The sequence below is a fragment of the Dermacentor albipictus genome, chromosome 6 (genome assembly GCF_038994185.2).
Source record: "Dermacentor albipictus isolate Rhodes 1998 colony chromosome 6, USDA_Dalb.pri_finalv2, whole genome shotgun sequence".
Lineage (NCBI taxonomy): Eukaryota > Metazoa > Arthropoda > Arachnida > Ixodida > Ixodidae > Dermacentor > Dermacentor albipictus.
Genome location: NC_091826.1, coordinates 141,489,341 through 141,509,566, shown reverse-complemented (window position 1 = coordinate 141,509,566; position 20,226 = coordinate 141,489,341). Strand labels below are relative to the sequence as shown.

General features: G+C 47.4%; 1 protein-coding gene across 1 annotated transcript in view; it reads left to right on the top strand.

Annotated features, from left to right (window-relative positions):
* Nucleotides 1–19,513, top strand: part of LOC139047104 (ATP-binding cassette sub-family C member 2-like) — a 628,131-nt gene extending 608,618 nt beyond the window's left edge. Inside the window, exons 17-20 of the mRNA XM_070521066.1 lie at nt 6,419–6,597; nt 16,912–16,987; nt 17,756–17,963; nt 19,485–19,513. Of these exons, the coding sequence (XP_070377167.1) occupies nt 6,419–6,597; nt 16,912–16,987; nt 17,756–17,963; nt 19,485–19,513 (492 nt within the window). The remainder of the gene's footprint in view (nt 1–6,418; nt 6,598–16,911; nt 16,988–17,755; nt 17,964–19,484) is intronic.
* Nucleotides 19,514–20,226: the final 713 nt, after the last annotated feature.

The window sequence follows — 20,226 nt, the reverse complement described above, 5'->3', positions numbered from 1 at the left end:
AAACTAGTTGAAGAGGTCATCTCTATCGAGAAGCAGATGCGTGGAGATTTTTGTCGTGTATTGGATGGATACACCATGTGCGTTGTAAGATGGGCAAGTCGACGCACTAGCCTTCGTTGGTAACCTGTCTTGCGTGCAAGTTCTAAATATTGTCACATGGTAGTGACGGTGAAGAAAGAAGCAGTACGGTGGAATACAAAACTAGCTTTTATTGGGCGAACCTGTGCCCACAAAACAGGCTACACTTATAGCACAACGAAAGCGGCGAACACAGTCGGCGATCGTCGAAAAATCTGATCTGCGGGTCAAGCGGCTCGGCTTTTATGGAGCAGTCGTCGAATGTTCCAGACTAATCGTTCGGACCCGCATGCCTTCCACAAAGTTCTACACCATTCGCGTTACGCGGTGAAATCAGATAACACAAGGTTCGGCGACAACAGACAGCCGGGTAGAAGCATCGATAACTTTCCAGAAACGTCGGATACATGCAGGCGCGTACCGCGCTGTCCGATAACATTTGTTAGGCGGCAAAACTTGTCACCCGATAAAGACAAGTACACGTGTCAATATTTGAGTACATCATCCTGTGCCCCTCGCAAACAAGAGTACACTGGCGGAATTGCCGCAGCCATTGCCAAGTGGTGGAGCATGCGCGTCCAATGCGATAGGTACTGGAAGAAATGGAATTAAATATTAATTTTCTTTAGGCACATTCTGTTTGCAATATTTCTCTTTTTCTCTTATCGGCAGTGTGTTTTGCTTTACTTTACCTGATATGTCTTCTATGGAGTTTAAAAAAGGTGTTCACTGGTAATTTGTAAAAAAAAATATTTGTGCAAGTGCAACAACGAAGTAACTTCGCAATATATTGACGCGAAATAGGTTTGCACGTGCTGACACGGGACCCTTAGGGCGAGAACGACGAAGTTCGTGGTTGCGCGCGGGCTCTCCGAGGACCAGCCAACGCTAAAGGCGGACGCTTTTTCCCAGTCTGTCGGTGCTAAACTGTTTTAGTTGCCATAGCTGGGTGACATATCTGTTGGACGTGCGGGGTACGGTCGATGTTAAGATCTCCGGAGCATACCCCAGACTTAAGCCCGGCGAGTTGTCCAACCGAGCTTACCCCTGTGCACGTACGTGCCAGCCGACGCCTCCAGGGACTCCAGCCACAGCACGGTCTGCTACCTGAACGAACTAAAATGACGACCCAACCACCTCCCGCCACTCCTGCAGCATCGCACGTTGTCGTCAATCACATCCGGACGCCGAATCTGTTCCACGGAAGTGCTTCAGAGAACGCCGATGACTGGCTTGACCATTTTGACCGGGTTGCCAACCTCAACGACTGGAACCACGAGCGTAAGCTACGTTACGTGTACTTCGCTCTTGAGGATTCCGCGAAAATATGGTTTGAGAACCCCGAGGCGACACTGACGTCATGGAAGGAATTTCGTAAACAATGCCTTCGCCAGGGCGGACAGGAAGGAGAGAGCGGAGTTAGCGTTGGAGGCAAGAATTCAAGGCCCGAATGAGCGAGTGACTGCGTACGTAGAAGACATGAATCGGCTGTTCAGACGTGCGGAACCCTTTGATGACTGAAACAAAGAAGGTGCGCCATCTCATGCGCGGCGTCAAAGAGGAAATCTTTGCTGGCCTAATTCGAAACCCGCTGACGACACTTGCAGAGTTCCATGACGAAGCCACTACTATGGAAAAGGCCCTTCAACAGCGGGCCAGGCAAAACAACCGCGACGCCGTGATTTCAAGGGAGCTCTCTGCCGTGACCCTCGGTAACGACGTTGGTGCCTTGCGAGAACTCATCAGGGCTGTCGTCAAGGAGGAACTGCAGAAGATGCAGACGACCACGGCCCCTGTGGGACAACTTTCCATTGCGGAAATGGTGCGCGCCGAGGTCCGACAGGCCGTCCATGTGCCTGGACAGTACGAGGCACCACAGCAGGTACCGCACGCCGAAATGAGTTACGCTGAAGCAGTACGCCGTCCGCCACCCTCAAGTGCGTGCAGCATGGTACACCCCACTCAACAAATGGACGTAAGCTTCAGGCCGCCTCGCAGCCCACCACACATCGCCGAAGCAAGGCCTAGGAAGAGCGACGTCTGGCGCACCCCAGACTACAAACCCCTTTGTTTTCATTGTGGCGAAGCCGGGCACATCTACAGAATGTGTCCTTATCGTCATGTGGGGCTTCGTGGATTCTCGCCGAATGCACCTCGTCCACGACCTGGTGAGCGGCCGCCGGATATCGAGAGTTTCGTCGCAAATCGTGGCAATGCTGAGCAGCGATGGCCGGAGCACCGTTCGTCGTCTCCTGCTCGTTGCAGGTCTCCATCACCAAGCCAATTCTTTACTCGCGGCGCTCTGAGACGCCTCTCGCCTAGCCCGGCGGGTCGGGAAAACTGAGTTCAGCGACCTCCGGAGGTGAGGCCGCTGACGACGACCGTATGCGATATCCTCCACTACGACGACGACGACGAAAACAGAACGACGCAGACGTACAGACGGAGTCCAACACCTTAGGAGAGGTAGTAACGTCGAACATTCCCGTCACCATAGACGACGAAGAAATAACGGCGTTAATCGACACTGGAGCGGACACCGCAGTTATGAGCATGGACCTTGCCTGCAAGCTGAAGAAAGTTTCTACCGAGTGGACAGGGTCGCAGATTCAAACTGCAGGAGGACATCTGCTAACCCCGGTAGGAAGATGCACAGCGCGAGTGAGCATTCGTGGGTTTACGTACCTCGGAGATTTCGTTATCCTCCCAAGCTGCTCGAGGGACCTAATTCTGGGAATGGGCTTTCTGCAGGCTAATGGAGCTGTGATCAACTTACAAAAGTCGCGGGTAACGTTTTCGACGGCGCAGGCGTTAGCAGGGAGCAGCACTGACGACACGTATGTCAACGCCTTGAGGATTGTTGACGAGAACATCACGGTGCCGCCAAAGAGCAGCGTATTGACCCTCGTCACCTGTGACGCATTCGACGGCTATGAGGGTACTGCCGAGGGAAATATCCCGCTGCTGCTTGAAAAACACATCTGCATCGCCCGGAACCTTGTTCAAATACAGCATAAGTGCTCGCAAGTGTTGTTGACAAACTTCAGCCATGAGTATCAGCACGTCCCTCAAGGTACAGCTGTGGCATTCCTGAACGAAATTGCTGACTTCTCCGATATCGGCACGTTACAAGTGACATCACCGGACGCAACAACTCACGCCAGCCTGAATACCCGCGTCCACATTAATGCTGACTTAGCAGATGTCCAGAAGGATCAGCTGCTGCGCCTACTGACAGAATTCTCCGGCTGTTTTTCTACGGAATCCAAAGTCCAGCGCACTTCCGTTATGCAACACCGGATAGTTACAGAGGAGTCGGCGCGGCCTGTTCGTCAGCATCCGTATAGCGTGTCACCTATGGAGCCGGAGGCGATTAAGCGTCAAGTTCAAGAAATGCTAAATGATGACGTCATCCAGCCGTCGACAAGTCCGTGGGCATCGCCTGTCGTACGCGCAAAAAAGAAAGACAACACACTCCGGTTCTGCGTTGACTACAGACGGCTTAACCGAGTCACCAAATGCGACGTTTATCCCCTGCCACGGATCTATTACGCTTTGGACCGTCTGCGTCATGCTCAGTTCTTCACTTCGTTAGACCTAAAGTCAGGCTACTGGCAAATCGAAGTGGACGAGCGTGACCGTGAAAAAACCGCCTTCGTGACTCCCGATGGGCTGTACGAATTTAAAGTGCTGCCTTTCGGTCTCTGTTCCGCCCCTGCTACGTTCCAACGAATGATGGACACTGTACTGGTTGGACTAAAGTGGCAGACGTGTCTAGTGTACCTAGACGATGTTGCGTTTTCCAGCACGTTCGATGAACATCTCGCCCGGCTACGAAGTGTTCTTACCGCAATACGCAAGGCCAACCTCACCATCAAGCCTGAAAAATGTTACTTTGGCTTCCAGGAACTCAAGTTTCTAGGCCACGTGGTCAGCTCCCAAGGATTACGACCAGAGCCAGAAAAACTCGCTGCCGTTGCCGAGTTTCCTCGTCCTAAAGACAAAACGTCTGTTCAGTGGTTCCTGGGCCTCTGCGCTTACTACCGTCGTTTCGTTGAAGGCTTCTCAAGGATTGCTGAACCGCTCACGGGACTGACGCGACAAGATGTGCCCTTTGCGTGGGCGGAAGAACAAGAGCAGGCCTTCACCGAATTGCGTAAATGCCTTCAATCCGCTCCAGTGCTGGCGCATTTTGATGACACCACGGCAACTGAAATACACACCGACGCCAGCAACGTAGGACTCTGGGCCATTCTAGTTCAATGGCAAGATGGCGCAGAACGTGTAATTGCGTACGCTAGTCGTAGTCTGACAAAAGCAGAAGCTAATTATTCAACGACCAAAAAGAATGCTTAGCAGTCGTGTGGGCCATCAGCAAGTTCCGACCCTACTTATACGGCCGGCCATTTCGAGCGGTCAGTGATCACCACTCGCTCTGCTGGCTTGCCAATCTACGAGACCCGTCAGGTCGCCTCGCTCGTTGGAGCCTCCGCCTTGAGGAATACGACATAGCTGTTGTCTACAGATCCAGCCATAAGCATAGCGACGCTGACTGCTTGTCCCGTTCTCCTATTCCCTTGAGATCCTCCGACTTGGAGCTAGATTTGCCGTTTCTTGGTGTCGTCGACGTGGTGCGCATGGCTGACTATCAACGTGCCGACTCTGAGCTGCTTCCACTCATCCGATATCTCAAGGGAGCTGACGTTGTTGTCCCACGCTGACGTTCATGAGGATTGACGTCGTACTGACTGCGAAACGATGTCCTGTACAAGAAAAATTTCGAGAACAGCCAGGAAACGTTCCTTCTCGTCGTTCCGGCGGCACTGCGCGAGGAAGTTTTACAGGCGTGTCACGAAGATCCCTGTGCCGGCCACTTAGGCTTCGCGAGGACATTAGCGCGCATACGGCAAAAATACTATTGGCCGCACCTATTTTCGTCGGTTCAGCGCTATGTCCGAACGTGCCGTGCCTGTCAGAGGCGTAAAGTTCCACCCGACAAGCCTGCCGGCCTCCTTCAGCCTTTGGATCCCCCTCCGGCGCCGTTCCAGCAAGTTGGAAAGGACCTTCTGGGGCCGTTCCCCACGTTCTCCTGGCAAAATAGGTGGATCATCGTGGCAACTGACTATTTAACTCGCTATGCGGAGACGAAAGCTGTGCCGCGGGGAACTGCTGCTGAAGTCGCCAGCTTCTTCGTCCACAACATCGTGCTTCGCCACGGTGCACCCGCTGTACTCATTACTGACCGCGGTGCAGCATTTACAGCGGAGTTATTGCAACAATTCGTCACACTGACGCACACCGACCACCGAAAGACCACAGCCTATCATCCTCAAACTAACGGCTTAGCAGAGCGCCTAAACAGAACATTAGCCGACATGCTCTCCATGTACATTGATGTGGAACACAAAACATGGGATGAAATTTTGCCATACGTCACGTTTGCTTACAATACCGCTGTGCAGGGGACCACCGAGTTTACACCATTCGAGCTTGTTTACGGACGTCGCGTTACAACCCCCTTAGACGCCATGCTCCCGGTAGACCAAGGAACCACAAGGAATGACAACACTGAAGATTTCATCGAGAAAGCCGAGGAAGCTCGCCAGCTTGCTCGGAATCGCATCCGCACCCAGCAGAATGCCGACGCCTGCCGTTACAACCGGACCCGACAGAATGTCCAGTACTAACCAGGCGACCGCGTGTGGGTGTGGACACCTATCCCATACCGCGGGCTCTCGGAGAAATTGTTGCGCCGCTACTTCGGCCCCTACGAAGTCGTACGCCGCCTCAGTGATGTCAAATACGAGGTGGTGCCTCAAACCTCTGACCCTGGTTCGAACCGACGCCGTCCACGTGCTGAAGTCGTCCACGTAGTACGGATGAAGCCGTACTACGCACGCCAGGGCTAAGTAACCCTCACAAACCGCTTCAGCATTGTGTACATTCCTGTATGTGTTCTTTTGTCTTTTCATTTTGGCACTCTTGCCCATAGTGCGCGCCCGCTGCCCTTGAAGCGACCGGGCCGGTCGCTTTTGAGAGGGGAGCAATGACGCGAAATAGGTTTGCACGTGTTGACACGGGACCCTTAAGGCGAGAACGACGAAGTTCGTGGTTGCGCGCGGGCTCTCCGAGGACCAGCCAACGCTAAAGGCGGACGCTTTTTCCCAGTCTGTCGGTGCTAAACTGTTTTAGTTGCCATAGCTGGGTGACAATATAATGACTTTAAGAGCCGAAGCATACGATTTGATGATATCACCACAAAAAATATATGACCCAATGCTCGTTCAATTGGCGTAGGTACCCGTAAACACTCCTGTAATGTCTTTTCCCTTTTCGGTAGACCCGGCTTCTTGTGACCAATCAGGGCTACCTACTCAAGCATGCCGATCAGCTGTTCCTGATGTGTGGAAAGACGGGTGTCTCCTACAGCCATCCAGAAGAGCTGCTCAAGGATACGAGGGCACCTGCCACACTCATGCTCGGGAACTCTGGTACTTCGGCGTTGGAGCACGAGAAAACGTGAGACCGCTTTGCTCCTGTATAATTCCGCTTTCGCCAGTAGGTGGCGTCCAGAACGTGGCGTCCGTGACATTCGTTTGGCTGTGCTATTCCTTTCGGCGCGTGCAGTCTGCAAAAGCATAGCCTTCGAGATTGAGTCCTGTTGCTCAGAGGGAGCCGTCGCATGGTCTTGGACTTGGACGCCGTCTACCCTGAAAGGAAAGAAAGCCAACTGACCGCATTCAGAAACCCAAATTAGCAACATTCTTATGGCGTGCTTTTTTTCTAGACCATGTAACATATTTTGGTAGGCCACAGAGTTGTAACTAATCGCAGGCTACATTTTGTGGCTGCAAGCGTAAGCAGTGTGTGCGAATTAAAGTGATCCAACGACCCTGTAAGGCCGAGCACTTATAACGCACCATGCGGCGGTCTGAGCATAAATGGACTAATGCATTGACGCCATTAAAAACTTCAGATAAGCATTTGTGTTTGCTGGCGTATCTCTATGTCTCCTCTGACGTATAACATTGACGTATTACGTGAATGTATAACCTGGACGTATAAAGTAGTGACATTGCCCCATAGTGGCAGACAAGCTGGTGTTATGTACCGACAAAGTGCTGCCCCGTTAAGATGAAGTAAACTCTACATATAATAAGCTCAATGCGTGTGCTACAGTGCAATCTTCGAGAAGCCCAAGTCAAGCCTGCGCACATCGACAAAAGCACTCCCGGTGTCAAAATTAATGCCAGTAAATAGAAGAGACATTGTACTAACAAAAAATTTTCCCAAACTACCACACGCGTGCCTCACCTATTCGATGGTACTTCACGGTATTTGTGTCTATGTGTGCTACTTCTTGTTACCGTGTGGCTGTAAACGGCATTTCTGTATGCGGCAAGCGCTGCGGCTTATACACAGCGTAATTTTTGCGAATAAACGCATTTTTCTTAACAGAGCCTATGAATGTACGCCGAGTTGTTCCAGACAAGTTGCTAGGCGATCTAGACATACTTTGCGACAAGAAACTTCAGTTTCAGGAGAGTAATTACTGAAGCTTCTTTAATACCTTTTTTATTTGAAACTGGGAGGCTAATGCTTATAGAGCGAATTTGCAGGTACGCGAACTTTATTGACCTCCGTTTTGTTAAAAAAAAACACTTGAATATTTAAAAATTATGGGGTTTACGTGCCAAAACCACTTTCTGATTATGAGGCACGCTGTAGCGGAGGACTCCGGAAGTTTCGACCATCTGAGGTTCTTTAACGTGCACTTAAATCTGACGGCACGGGTGTTTTGGCATTTCGCCCCCATAGAGATGCGGCCGCCGTGGCCGGGATAACTTGAATATCGCACCCAATTTATGGTAGCCTTCATCGGTATCCATCATCGTCCTCGTGAGGAAGAAAAATGCCACACTGTAGCTCCAAGCTGATTTAACAGCGGAACTGGGATAAGAAAAACGTCTAGTGTTGGAGAAACGGGACCCCTTTTGCAACGCTCAGTATTTTTCCTCAATGAGCCAGGTGAGCTACTATAGTCTGACATAAGTAAAATATTAGGCGATTTAAGTCAAGGCTTAGGAACGTGACGAAACAGCTCCTGCTGTCTTAGATACAGTTTTCGAGTTCGATCTTGTCCCGTCCTATACTTACCTCGGCATCACTATCAGCAATGACTTATCATGGCGCGAGCACGTAACAAACCTAATATCATCTGCGAATAAAAAACTAGGCTTTCTTAAACGTCATCTTCACGACGCCACTCAAAATGTAGAGCTACTTGCTTATAAATAATTAATCAGGCCAAAACTTGAGTATGCATCCGCCATCTGGAACCCACAGCAAGCATACCTCATTGACTCATTAGAAGCTGTGCAAAACAGAGTCGCCCGTTTCATTCACCGCTCATACTCATCCTATATTAGTGTTTTATCTCTCAAGCTACAGTCCGATTTATACAGTCTTTCCCTCCGTCGTCGTATTTCTAGCTTGTGCCTCTTTGACAAATTTTATTACTCCCAGCTCAAACAGCAGCCATACATCTGCGCACCACCATCACGCACGTCTCACCGAATTGGTCATTCACTGAAAATTTCACGCCAACGTGCCCGTACGACTACATTTTCCAAGTCATTTTTCCTCCGAACAGCAAGCGACTGGAACGACCTTCCCCATGAAATTTCAGCCATGACCTGTCCATCAACCTCCCTAGAAAAAGTTACATTCCACCTGCCATCATGAAAAAAAAATGTTTTGCTTTCTCATGTTAACCTCACCCCTTATGTGGGTGAGGAGTGGGGAGTGGGGAGCCTTTCAGGAAATAAAAGTGAAACAAAAATGTAATTTCTGGTTTACTTTGAGCTTCTCCTCCAGTACATCACAGCCAATATTTAACAATACTTGGCAGGCTCGAAATGGCATATTTGTATCCTTGAGATCAAAGAGAGTGTTGTCTTCTCATGCAGCGCTTTATTTTTGTCACCCAGACAGACAGCAGGAACCGTTTCTTTACATACCGTTCTTTTTTCCTCAAGTAACGCTGCTATCAAGTTTGTCGCAAAATACGCCCATAGAATCAGAACGTTCTTGAATGCAGTCGCTGATTTTATAGCGAACGTCATGGGCGAAAATTAATCCGATACTTTTAACTGAAGTCGTGGAATCATCCGCGATAATATATATTGAAAAAAAAACTCGAATTTTGTAGGTGCGTCTGGCGGTAAGTTTGATAACAGCGATACTGGGGAAAAAAATTGCACCAAAACTGGTCTCACGATGACTTTAGACGGTAACGCGATTACCATTCGAGCAACGTAGCGACACATCGTATTCCTGAAGTCACCGTTACTTAACATGCGCAGTGCTCATTCTGAGGCTATTGTTGCCCGCACTATATGTGGCATACTCCGATATTGACATACCTTACCAGTGGCGCTTGCTTGCCAAGGTCTCCACAGGTAAAGGCAGGATGGCGATGGCTGTATGGCGCCAACGCATTCATGACGACGAAATGACGCAGAAGGAATGACGATGGTGGAAGTGCAAAGGCGGTATAACGACGACCGCATGGTGGCAATGGTATGCCGATTCCTAAATGATGAGAATCGCAAACGACGATAGCGTTATGACATGGGGACAGTGAGATGACAATATGCCGACAATAGCGTGACGACGGCGGTATGATGACAACCGGATGATGAAGTGAGGATGGATTGCACGACTACGATGGCATGACGACAATGCTATGACAATTCGTTCATGATAGCGACTGTCTGACGACGACGCAATGATGGTATGACAACGGCAGCGTAATCGCGATTGAATGACGGTAGCATGATTACCATAAAACGATGAAAAAGAATGGCGTGGGTGGACTGACGAAGGTGGTATGAAAAGGAAAGGCAAGACTACAAGTAGATGATGTTACTGATGAAACGATAATGTTAAAACGACGATATGATGACAAAGACCTTACGACAATGATACGACGACGGCTGTTTGACGACAACAGTATGACAAGAGTCGGATTTCAAAATTAGAATTACGTCGATGTAAAGACAGTGACTGCATCGCGACGACAGTATGACAACGAATGCATCCCGGCGACTGTATGAAGGTGAGGGCATGACAAGGCTGTCAACACGATGACGACGGGTGCATGATGACAATGGCGTGACGACAACTGTGTCAAGAAGCCTGTAAGAGGATGCTTCGGTGGCGATGATGGTATTACGAGAGTCAGATGACGAGGTTAGAGTCATGATGACGGCAATACGAGAACGGCATGCTGCATAATCAAGTCTGAACGATGCAATATGTTTCCACCATGCCAGTATGATTGCAAGATAATTACAAAGAAAGATTGATGTGACTAAAACGATGAAGCCGGCATGAAGGTAATGGGATGGCGTTACTGAAGTGATGACGATGGTCAAACTAAAGCGTGACAACGGCTGTGTGCTGGCGATGAAGTGACGGCATTCACATGGCGAAGTTCGAGTGACGACAATGGAACCCCCATTGTGACTTTACGACGGCGTTGTGACAATGAATGCACGACGACTGTTGACGATGATGGTGCGGCCATGACAGCATAAGTACAGTCGGCTCGAAAGCTGTTAAAAATTAAACTACGGTTTTACGTGGCAGAACCACGAGCTGATTATGAAGCATGCCGTAGTGAGGGGCTCCAGAAATTTGAGCCACCTGGGGTTCATTAAGGGGCATCTAAGTTAAGTAAACGGGTGTTTTCGCATTTCGCCCCCATCGAAATGCGGTCGCCATGGCCGGGATTCGATCACGTGACCTCGTGCTTAGCAGCGCAACACCAAGAACGGTGGGTCCCAAAAGCTGAAGTGGCAAAGATGAAACGACCGCGGCTGCGACGCAGCCACGAGCACATAACTAGTCACCTGAGCTATAAACAACTGGGCCCACGGAGTCGTATTAAAGGCGTGATGAGGTCAGCGTGACGAGTCTGCCGTCGGACTGACGACGATTGAAAGACGACCACGACCACATTACGACGGCGGTGCGACAACATGCGAGCCGACTGTATGACGACAATGTCGCCATGACGACGGAATGGCGACACGCGGATGACAAATCTGAACGACGACGACGATGGTGGAACGGCTATAGCGCCACGAGCACATACCGAGCCACCCAAGCTATTGGACAATTTCGACCACAGGTTCGGGCAAGAAGGCGGGATGACGATGACATGACGAGAGTCAGATCACTAAGCTGGAATTAGGACGAAAGAATGATCATGCCGAAGGTATTTGTTTATTTATTTATTCGTTTATTCATATACCTAAAGGCCAATTCCGGCATTATATAGGGTAGGGGAAGCCAGTTACAGATAAAAAACGTGTCAAAAAGAACATTGGTTAAAAGGTAAACAAAAACCCGGGGCGCTACACCGACCAAGTAAAGTTTTAAAAGAAAAGAAGACGTTTCGACTCCCACACGGGAGCCTTGTTCACAGGTAAAAAAAGTTTTTTTTTTTTACCAACGAACGCCCCCACGCACACATGGACGGTTCTCTCCTCTGCCACGAGTACACACCTAGGGGCCCGAGCAGGTAGACAACTTCGGGCACTTGTTCGGTTTAGATCCGTCCGTCCGTCCATCCATCCATCCATCCATCCATCCATCCATCCATCCATCCATCGACAGACAGACAGACAGACAGACAGACAGACAGACAGACAGACAGACAGACAGACAGACAGACAGACAGACAGACAGACAGACAGACAGACAGACAGACAGACAGACAGACAGACAGACAGACAGACAGACGGACAGACAGACAGACAGACAGACAGACAGACAGACAGACAGACAGACAGACAGACAGACAGACAGACGGACAGACGGACGGACGGACGGACGGACGGACGGACGGACGGACGGACGGACGGACGGACGGACGGACGGACGGACGGACGGACAGCGCTAAACGGCTGAAGTAGGCAAATATTCCTAATCACATTAAATGGAAGTTATGGTGTGATGAGGTGCAGAGCACTTTGAGGTCAGAATAAATGAGGCGTAGTTTGCGTAATGTGCAGAACGGTGTAGTGCACCTCAGATTGTAACCATTTCAAGCTTTTAAATTAAGTGGATTATTGCTAGATTGGCTTTGAGCGTGAATCGCTGCAGGAAAGATGCAGTAATTTAATGCGGGATGGATAACTTCGACATTACGTTATTATTCTTCATAAATGAGACAGGAGATAAAAGTAGAGGGGAACTTTGCCGCCGAAGGGAGTCGAACCGATAGCCTCGGCAGAACACGTACGCTGCTCTACCACTTTAACTGTTGCGGCAGCTGTCCACCAACTTCAATATTTCTTTGAAGGGCCTCCCTTAAGAGTGTTAGCTAGCGCTATTGACGATTATGGCGGCTGGTGTGAGATATCCTACTAACCACAGACGTCGCGTGCTACTTGAGTAGGCAGATGGATACCGAATAGTCGCATGCTGCCTCACGTCTACCAGAGTCGCTGTGTAATCACTGAGAACAACTGCGGGAACCTAAAGGGTCCATAATTAGTGAAAACCCTATGAGGTCAACTGACAATGCAGCCGGAGACCCAAGGCGGAAATTAGGTTACGTAATTCAATTGTAGTATTGATTCTAATTTTGGGTTAAATTGTGTGATAAGCATAATTGTGTATGGAAAGGAAAAAAGTGAAAAAGGCAAGAACATCTTCTCGCTGTTGGGCTCTGAATTCGCAACATCCCCATGATGAGTGCGACTTGATGCCAATCGAGCTGTGATGGCGGCTATAAAAGACTGCGGCTGCGGCAGTACACCCTATCTTCAACCGCAGGCTTCACATAGTACCTTTCCTTTTACTAAGAATGTGAAGCTTACCGCAAAAATTGGTTAAGAATTTTGCTCTGTCTTTGTGGTGATATTTTTTCAGTAACACTATTCTATTGTTGCACTGATGTATGTTTTTTTCCCTCTTGTTCCTCATCCTGTACATTTATGTATAATCAATACGCATTTGTTCATCACTGTCCTGATCGCCGCAGCACATGCGTATACTACATGGGCCCCCACTAGCCTTGGCTATGGGCCCAACAGTTGTTTGCTTATGTTGATGTACAAATTTATGATGAAATAAATAACGTCTAATGTCTAAACTTTAACACTCACTCGTAATTGCTTCTACAATTCAAACGAAATTAGTTAGTTTGATATATCTTTTCTGTCTTCATTGTCTCTTGGTTTTATATCGCTGAGAGTAAATTAGTACTGCTGTCATACTCGTAGCTTCAACGCATATGTTACCGCCGAAGAAGAACAAAACTTTATTTGCACAAACGAATTCGTTACCCTTAAAATGTCCCAACAGCGTGTGATCCGGTCTCTATTCCAAAGTACCCCTGGGCGTCGCCGTCCTTTCTCCCTTCCGGACAAGCCTGAGCTGGTCCATGAGGGCAGAGCTGGATAGTAATGCCTCCCACCTCACTCTCGTGTTGTCCTCTTCTCGCCCTTCGGTGTGCGCTGTGCATTCCCATGTGATGTCGTAGTGTCAGTGTGCTCCCACACCACGGGCATATGTCTCTGTACGCTGTTTGGTAGTGCATGTGCAATGTATGGAGGTTTGTATATGTGTCCGTTCGGAGCCTACTTACCGTCGCAGAGTCCACGGCTGAAAGGTTCTTGTTAGAGTCTTCTCAATTCCCTGGAATATTGCACGATTGCTTTATAACTGGGATCGATGGCTGTCGGAAATTAGTGAAACCTCGAACCGCCTCATTTGCATGGGGGCTCGCAGTAACACCCTCGTGCCCTGGGGCCCATGTTAGAGTTTCGGTATACCAGATATTGAGTTCTCTGCTCATTTCGGTAAGTATCCCGTGTGCCTTCGCGCTTGTTTTTTCCCTTCCGATAGTTCCCATATGCGGCCGGAGAATCTGATTATTGTCAGTGCAGCATTGCGTTCTTTGCGTTCTTTTATAGCTAAGACTCTTCTAAATCTGCTGCTTCTATAATGATTGCTCTGGAAAGCGAAAGAGGCCTTTACGGTTTACGACAACTGGCACCATGTTCTTTGCGTGGGCCCGATATGGTGAAGCATCCGTGAGTCCGTGAGGGTCCATGTACTTTCATTATGCAAACTAGAAGTGAGGCGCGCAGACAGGACACAAGAGTAGAGAAGTGGACAACACGAACGCCGACTATCAACTGAAGGGAGCACTGAGGCGAAAAATGAAAGAAGACACAAAACTCATCTGCGCATGCTCAGGAATGGTAACACCACGTGTCAATCGGGTACACGTGCTGGTCTACGTGAGAGATAACTGTTAAGACACTTAATCTCTTCCTTATGTAAAGTAATCGAAGGCTGACTCACGCACGCACTTCCACCATTATAGATATGCCATGCCTCTACCATAAGACGCGTATCTTCATTCTTATGCCTGTACAGTATCGCGCATTCATCTAACTTTGGCTTGCAGTTACAATCTCGGCAATGTAGCGAAAGATTAGAAGGCGATCCACCGGTTAACGACCTCTTATGCTCCATTAGCCTCTGATTGATACACCGTCCCGTTTGCCCTACGTAGAACTGGCCACAGCTAAGGGGAATTTGATATACCACACCCACACGACATTCTGTAAAACTGTTGTTCTTATTGTGCTTCACTGAACAAATATCTGTTCGTTTTTTGCCTTTAACCCGCTCCTTTTTATTCTGTACGGCAGCGCATATCTTACCTAGCTTATTGGGAGCAGTGAAAGCAACATTAACATCATATCTACTAGCAACTTTTTTAAGCCTGTGCGACACTGAATGAATATACGGAATAGCCACTACTCTTTTTTTGCGATTACTGCTTTCTGTGATTACGTCCGTCCCCCTGGAAACCGACTTCTTTAGGCGCTCAGCTACAGTGGCCACCGCTACATTAGGATAACCTGCTTCTAATAGGCGCCGGACCTGCGCATTAAAACTGGCGCTCATTTTGTGCATGCAGGATCTTGTGAGGGAAGACTTAAGGCACGACATGGCGACTCCGTTTTTTACTAATTTAGAATGCTTGGATTGAAAGTTTAGCAACGGCTTCGAAGATCTTGGGGAGTACTGCCAACAAACATGATTTTGTTCGAAGATCAAGGAAATGTCAAGAAACTGAATTACGCGTCGCTGAGGTAATTCCTTGGTAAACTTTAATCCTCCCCCATAAAGTTTAAATTGCTCACTTACTGAGGTAGCAGCCGAGTCTAATTCTTCCCTATTGCAGAAAATCAGGTAATCATCAACGTAACGAAATATCTTGATAACGCTATCACCTATGGCTTTCTCTAAGCAGTTGTCAACCTTACTCAGGTAAATGTTGCTAAGAATAGGGGCAACCTTTGAGCCAATGCAAATGCCTGATTTCTGCAGAAAAACGCCATCTCTCCACCCAATCAGCGTCGACTTCAAGTACATTGAAAGAATTTCTAGAAAAGCTCCCGTGGAAACACCGCATCTGTCAATAAAAGCCGACTCTTGCACGTGTTCTTTAATGCACTCATTTACGGAATTTAGCAACCCGTCATGCGGCAGGGAATAATACAGGTCTTCGATATCCATACTAAAAGTTGTACAATCACCCGGATTCTCCTCTCTTAAATAGTGAACTAGCGCCTGAGAATTACGTAGGCAAAAGGGATCTGAAAAAATTAGTGAAGCTAGGCAGTTCTGTAGGTAACTAGCGACACAGACCTGCCACGTCCCTTTCTCTGACACTATAGCACGAAAAGGAATTTCTTGTTTATGGGTCTTGGCCGAGAAAAACAGTTCTATTGTGAGGGATTTAGCTTTCTTGACATTACAAACAAGCCTATCAAGATTATGTCTTGACAAGAGGTCAACCGCACGTTGCTTAACTACCGAAGGCTTGAGTTTGACTGGTTGCAAATTCTTTTCTATGGCTGAAATCGCTTTTTCTGAAAACACGTCATCTGGCATAATTACGAAATAACCTTCCTTGTCAGATATTACAGGTCTAAGTTTATGCTCCACAAGGTAATCAACTAACGGTCGGACAGGGTCAGGCGTCTTAAAATGGGAATTAGATTGCTTAATGCCAGCAACACAATCCGAAATACAGCCTGCGCGCCTCACTTCTAGTTTGCATAATGAATCCTTACCAACTAGCTCAGCTTTCTGTCGTTCTAAGCTCCATGTACTTTGTTGTTTTGTCGGTGTATTGTGCTCTAATCTATCTCATTCCTTCGTGTAAATTCGAGTCCATGTTTTGTGGATGATACCCATCCAAATGTCCAATCTGGCAGGGTAGCTCGTTTGTGTTTTGGTGTGTTTGTATACATTCTCCAAGGCTGACTGCTTGAAGAAAAGGCCTGCTGGCTGCCGTTGGCGCCAGTCGACTCCTCTGCGCTCAGTTGGTCCTCAGCCAGCTCATCAAATGTATTGTGGAGGCAGAGGGCTAGAAGTTTCTCATTTGATATCGATCATGAATATTTTTTTTGTTGAAAAATCTTCGATCGTATATTTTGCTCTTGAACTTCCATTATGCAAATCGCATTGGAAATACTGTGCTGTGACATTTTTAGCCCAACCTTCGTCGTACTCTTTGAACCAAAGTAGTGTTTTCCTTTTTTCTTATAGTTTAATTGTATGAATGCAGTACTTTGACTGATAGACCGAATTCCTTGACAGCTGATCTGAAAATAAAGTTGAAATAAGTAAAACAATGGTTAAAAAAGGCCAGACGTCTAAAAGACGTCAAGCTTCATGCTAACGACCGTTGTAATACCTCTACTACTAATCACCCACTCTTTTGAATCACAGCATTGAAGCTTGCGACGTCCGCCGAGGTGAATCCACAGGAAAAATGATTAAAGAGGAGAAAAATGTATCCACGAAGGTACGTGCATGAACATTTCTGTGCACTAATCTAACGCTAAAGCGCTGAAACACAAGGGGAACAATTCACACTACCACCTTAACTAAATTCTTGAAGCTCTTGCAATAGATGGTTCCAGTTTGCTAACTAAAGGTACTATGTTTCCGAGTATATAAAAAACCCCAAGGCTGAATCCAGGCCATCACGAACAGTATCTTGCATAAACTTATCGCCAATGTCAATACTTAAAGCATTGTTTCATAGTTTATGGAGTACACGAATAACACATGAGCAGAATGCGCTGCTCACTACATATTAATAAGTTCATTACCAAATTTATTATTAGTAGTTTTATAAGCTTAGTCAATAGGTTGATTGCGAAACAGCAAGATTACATGGCAATAACTAGATGACAATATGCACAATAGAAACAAAACGCTCCGACAAGCACAGTAAAATCACAAGAGAAACACGCTACAGAGCAAGCACCATGCACATTGAATCAGCTATATATTCAATGAAGCTCAAATCCGATTAGATGAGTCTCTGTGCTTTATCATCAACATCGAATGTACTGTACTAAAGAGTTTCTCGTGCCAATTTAGAATGTAATGTTAAACAATGCCTATTTAGCAAGCTGGGGGTAAAAGATGAGTCACGAATTTTATTCGCATATTTATCTAGTAGAGGACATAATTAAACCATCGCTTATAAGACCAGCGATCTTTGCCGATGAGCGAAGATTTTGCGTCCTCATAAAAGCGCTTCCTTTGTACACGTCACTCGCAGAGCGCTGTGGATGTGTTGTGGACCACATTGAAGATGTGCGGCTGGAGTCTCTGGCCGGGCGTGGTGTGCTTCGCGGTAAGCGCTGTCACCACTTCGTGGCAGCTAGTGTGGATCAAAGACTGGACGGATGCAAATGGACCGGACAGCGCGAGCAGCCCTTACGATTCCCGCTGGATGTGGGGATTGGTGGGTTTGTCCGTCGGGGCCGGTGAGTACGAGCAGCATTTGTCTTGTGCACTTTCTCCACCGTTAAATAATAATGGAAACATCCACAACACTTCCAATGGGCCGCGTAAAGGCTAGGCATGCCTGGGATCAAACTGTTCTGTTAGACTAGATCGTCAACGACAGAAAACTGATTCTCGTGTTCTACGAGTCAAAACCACGATCTGATTATGAAACAAGCCGTACTGGAGGGAGGGCGCCGCGGGTTCATTTGGACAACCTGGGTGTTCTCTCACGTGCACCGTGGTACCAGAAAGCCTTTGCACTCCAGCTCCATCGGAATGCTGCTACCCGCGACCGCAGCAGTGCAACGCCCCTGTGGGTGGTCAATCGGAAACCGTGCGTCACATACTGCGAAGTTGTTGGGCTCGAGTTCGAGCTCTACGGGCAGTCGTCTAAAAACGAATTAGGTGCTTCCTCTTGTATCACTTACGAGAAAACAGATTTTAATGGTAAACCACTTCTTTTTATAGCGATAGTCAAAGCCAGATCAATCTAACTCTTTAAGACGCGAGGACGCTTTGCTGACGTTCTGTCTTCGAAAAATATGGGGCGATATCGGAAATAGCGCCATCGAAAAGCATGGATCTAGTGCGAATTAGGGCGGCCACATTGCCCGGTACCGGATGTAGTGTTAAAAAACACAGGAAATCATGCGAATTTAGGCGGCCCACTTGTGCTGCACCAAGCATAGTGCAAACGAAAACCGGATATAGCGCGAATTAGCGTGGCCCAAGCGGCCGACACTGCACAGAGTGCGAACACGCTGTACATGGCGCAAATTAGAGTCCATGGCCCAATAGGCCAACCCCGCGCATAGTGCAAAGAAAGGATGTAGTGCGAACAATGGCGGCCAAATTGACCAGCACTGTGCATATTCTAAACAAAGAAGAATTTAGTGCGAATTAAGGTGGCCTAATTAGCCGAAAGCACACATAGTGCAAACAAAACAAGCCTACAGTGCAAATTAAGGTGGCCCAATTGGCCGACAGCACAGAGAGTGCAAGCAAGCAAACAGAGGATCCAGTGCCAATTAAGGCGGCCCACTTGTACAACACTATGCATAGTGCAAACGAGCACCGGATATATTGCGAATTGAGGTGGCCCGATTGCCCGACACCTCGAATATTGCCAATAAACAAAGAATTTGTCGCTTTGCATCTATATTTTTACCCTATATTCAGTTTCTAGTGCAGAAGTTCATTCTGTCATATCATCACTGGGCCGGGTTTCGATTCCATTCACCATTCAAGAATAAACTTAATTAAAGATACAGTTTCGCCTATTCTTGCTAACATCATCAATAAAATATTTAGGAACGGCACGTTTCCGACCAGCCTAAACGGAAAGATAACTCCCGTTTACAAGAAAGGTAACCGCGAATGTATAAATAACTACAGTCCAATCTGCATTATTCCATTTTTTTAGCAAAGTAATCGAAAAGCTTCTGCGCCAAGGCCTAATGTCATACTTAAAAACGTTCGACCTACTCTCTCCCCATCAGTTTGGCTTCTGTCCGAGGTTGTCAACTGAACTGGCACTCATTAATTTCACGCACCAAATTAAACTTGTTAGTGATAATGCATCACTGTTTGGTGCAGTTTTTGTTGACCTTACTGAAGCTTTCAAGACCATTAATCACACCATTCTCTTTCAAAAACCCGAAACTTTCTGGTCCAGCTTTGACTCCTATAAAATGTTACTTAAAAAGACAGGTCGCAGGTTGTCGCAGTCGATGGCAGCATTTCCAGTGCCAAGAATAGTAACCAAGGAGTATCTCAGGGATCTATTCTAAGCCCTTTGCTTTTTCTATTCTTTATCAGTGACTTGCCCTTAACACTTCGCCACACTGACTGCTTACTATATGTGGATGATACAACTGTATACTCACCTCACAAAAACATCACGGTTTTGCAAGAAAACATAAATTCGGATTTAGATAATGTCAGCGTTTGTTGGAAGAATAACTATTTGTGCGTTAACCCATAAAAAACAACTTTGTAATATTTCATCACAATTGTTAAAAGTGGCTGCCGTGGTGCTCACGATAGGACTAGAAGTAATACCGACTATTAACAGCAACGAATTTTTAGGTTTTGCTTTAGACGAGCAATTAAAATATGATTTTCACGCTCATTCACTAATACAGAAAGTGGCCTTCGGAATTCATGTAATCAATAAATCACGTAACTATTTCACAGACACATTATTCTTTCAGTATATGACTCCTACATTAATAGCCATCT